The sequence below is a fragment of the Nuphar pumila genome, chromosome 1 (assembly GCF_984573655.1).
Source record: "Nuphar pumila chromosome 1, dmNupPumi1.hap1.1, whole genome shotgun sequence".
Taxonomy (NCBI): Eukaryota; Viridiplantae; Streptophyta; class Magnoliopsida; order Nymphaeales; family Nymphaeaceae; genus Nuphar; species Nuphar pumila.
Window position 1 is genome coordinate 32406855 of NC_143249.1, and position 3722 is coordinate 32410576.

Genomic DNA, 3722 nt, shown 5'->3' on the forward strand with positions numbered 1-3722 from the left:
GCTGCATAGAAAATGCCCTGTTTTTAAATGGCCGAATCTTTGTGTTCCTCTAAAAGAAAACAAAAATTAAAAGATTGAATTTTAGGGTAATTGGCAAACAGGCTTTTGACTTGTATTAAATTTATGTTTTGTCCCACAGTTTACTTCCATAATCGCCCTTGAAGACAAAAAAAAAAGGGGATACTTAAAAAGAACATTTTTATTGCGTATCCGATCCATATATAAACTTTTTATATAAACTGTATCCACCCAAAAATGGCGTAGCTGGAATTGGGTATCTGATGCGAATCCGACCCACTTGCAACACAAAACAAATTCTTTGAAGCTTTTTAGGACTTGTTTGGAAACTGACGTATAGGGGATGAGTGGAAAACCCAATCGATAGTGCCAGAAAATTGGCCGTGTGACATGATCTAACCTTTTATTCTTACAAAGTCCAGACCCGTTTTTCATTTTTTAAGCGGGACCCACCTGCACATTATATATAAGCCCACCCCACCCCTTCCTTCAGAAAACCCTAGGGTTTTCCAGCCCTCCCGTCACAGAATCAAACGCTTAGGGGGAGAAAAGCGCCCCCCCCCCCCCCCCCCAAAACCCTATAAATCTAACGACAGAAGAAAGCCCCATAAACCCTAAACCCTAGATCCAATTCCCGGGTATACCCCAAACTGGCCAAATCGAGCGCACAAGACCAGAAAGAGCTCTCCTATCACTCAACCCAACCCAACCCAACCCAACAAAAAAGTCTTTCTTCCCATAAACCCTAATTTGTTCCAGAACCGGAAAATTCCCCCCACACTCCCCCACAAACCCTAGAACTACGATTGATGGATCGCACCTCGGATCGGCTTGACGAGAACGCCAGGCTCTATAACCCATACCAAGACCTCCAGATCCCCGTCCACAACCTCTACCGGCTGCCGACGTCGCCGGAATTCCTCTTCCAGGAGGAGGCAGCCGTCCAACGCCGATCGTGGGGCGAGAACCTCCAGTACTACACCGGCTGCGGCTACCTCGGCGGCGCAGCCGGCGGCTCCGCGAAGGGCCTTGTGGACGGGCTCAGGGCCGCCGAGCAGGGCGACACCCTGAAGCTGCGCGTCAACCGCGTCCTGAACGCCTCAGGCCACACCGGCCGGAAGTTTGGCAACCGGCTGGGCGTGATGGGCTTGCTCTTTGCCGGGATGGAGAGCGCGATCATTGCTGCTAGGGACACGGACGACATCCTGAACAGCGTCTTGGCCGGGCTCGGCACCGGAGCACTCTTTAAGGCGGCGTCGGGGCCCCGGTCGGCGGCTGTCGCCGGCGCCATCGGAGGGTTGGCGGCCGGGGTAGTTGTTGCGGCAAAACAAGCAGCAAAGAGATACGTCCCCATCTAGAGTTTCTCCCTTTTGTTGGTGATCATGTTATCGTTTTGGGGTTTAGATGTGTTGGTGGCTAAGGAACATGATGAAACACGAGAGAAGTCCTATTTATTGCTTTCTTAGATGATTAAATATTGTAATTCGTCAATCCGTCGACTTGATCTTTGCTCTCGCGGAAGGTATTTGATGTTGTTATATGCCAAATTCATAAATTTTTATCTTCATTCATAAGGATTAACTGTTATCTTGATTATTTCACTTTCCTCGTTACAAATTCATAAAGAACACCAATAATTTCAGCTGTCGCTTAAAAAAAACCCAATTGTGATTCGATCAGGTGCAAGTTTCTTTTGCTTGTCTATGGTGTTTCTTTGGTGTAAATTTGAACTACTCATTGATGCAGATGATGACATAGTTGATGAAATTTTCAGTCGGAGTTTTATCTGGGATTGTCTCAGGTGTTGCATTATTGTTTTTTTTGAATGGTTATTGCATATCTTGGTACTGATTATGTACAAAATCCGAGTGTTGATCAATCGCTGTACGTTTTAGTTTTTTATTAATTCATGGAGTCTTGACGTTCAAAGATGTTAATTGATTTGTTTGAGTCCATTTTTTGTTGTTCTAGGATCCTTTGAGTTGTGCGTGTGACCCTTGATGAGCTCTTTGGTGAGTGCATTCATTTCAAATCCATGAAACTGAAGACTCACGCATGTTTGCAATGCCATGTGATTCATGATTTTTCTTAAGATGCTGTGGTTGTAAATCACAATCATAACACTTTCTCAAGGTTAGTGAAACATGAGAAAAGTACAACTTGTGATTGTAATTGCCTGCTATAATTGTTTTTGGCTTGAATCTTGTGAAAGATTGACCTTGTGATGAACAATCACAGCTCCTACTTTCTCTGCTGTGATTGTTCATCACCACATGCGACCAAAGCAAACATGCTGGAGCAAAAAGATCTTGAGATGTTGATAGTTCTCATCCCTTGGTAGACAATATCTGGGTTTTGCTGGTTATCAGATCAATATTTGTGTCTTGAGAAAGCCATGACGGGTCATGAACTTGAGCCACCTGCAAAAGTAAGTTTTTTTTTTCTCTAATTATAAGCAATCTGAAATTTGAGTTTTACTAAAATCTTTTCTTTATTTGATAACTGGTTACACCAAATCAAAGGTAGCCATGAACAAGTTATTCATGGTTAAAAACAAATGCTTACAAATCATAACCTTGTCTGCTCCTCTGGTTCCAATCTTATTCTTGGACAATCCATGACCCCCTCTTTTTGCATTCTGTCATAAAGAATATGATTAATAAAGACGAATCAATAAATGCTTCCAGAAATATAGATTTATTACAGTTTCGTAAACTATGTTATTCATTAAAATGTAAGCAAATAGACAGTCCATAACATAAATCAACATCTTATATAAGACCAAAAGAATAAAAAAGAATCTTTTTACTGCACACCAGGTGATGTTGTAGGTTAAGTCCCAAACTGATGCAGAGCACTCAAGAATAACATTTCCACCTTTGCCAGCGTTGCCTCCTATGTCATCAAGACATGATCATTACCGAAATCTTCATGAAACAGTGATCACAAGAAAAACTTACCCACTAAATCACAGGGGCAAAGCAGGTGCGGTACCTGTGCCGATGCGATGCAGGTGCGGTCAACACAACCCGTCAACGCACTCAGGGTCATTTTGGTCTAATTTTTCAGACGTTAAAAAAAAAACCGGGGCAAAAAAAAATTTGCCCTAATCGCCTCTCATCTCCCGCGCAACTCAGCTCGAGTCCTCTCGATGCCACTTCCTCCTCTCCCTCGTCGGAGGTACCCTCTAGCTCCCTCTCTCTCTCTTCTTGTGTCGGCAATGGAGGGGATGAGCCCTCCTGCTCCCTCTTGCTCTCATGTTGGGTCGGCAGGAGAGGGGTTGAGCCCCCCCTGATCGCTCTCTTGTTGGATCGGCAAGGGAGGGGTCGAGCCCCCCCCTGCTCCTTTTGATTTTGGCAGGAGAAGAGCTCCATTCCCCCCCCCCTCTCGCTCTCTTGTTGGGTCGGCAGGGGAGGGGTTGAGCCCCCCATCCCTCTGTTTTCAGCAGGGGAGAGGGCCGAGCCCTCTACCCTGCTCTCTTTGATTTCAGGGGAGGGGTTGAGCCCCCCTTTCCGCTCTCTTGTTGGGTTGGCAGGGGAGGGGCCGAGCCCCTCTTCTCGCTCTCTTGTTGGGTCGGCATGGGAGGGGCTGAGCCCCCCTCTCCCTCTAATGATGCATTGATAATGAAGAAGAAAATTATTAAGATTCATTATTTTTGGTATGTAATTTAGTTCTTTTCTGCTTTACTTATTTGATCGATATTT

At 45.0% G+C, this 3722-nt stretch overlaps 1 protein-coding gene across 1 annotated transcript; it reads left to right on the top strand.

Moving 5' to 3' along the window:
• Positions 1–644: 644 nt before the first annotated feature.
• LOC149848601 (mitochondrial import inner membrane translocase subunit TIM23-2-like) lies at positions 645–1573 on the top strand. The gene has a single exon (XM_090011891.1). The coding sequence runs from the start codon at positions 828–830 to the stop codon at positions 1374–1376; it is 549 nt and encodes a 182-aa protein (XP_089868017.1). The 5' UTR covers positions 645–827; the 3' UTR covers positions 1377–1573.
• The last annotated feature ends 2149 nt before the right edge of the window (positions 1574–3722 follow it).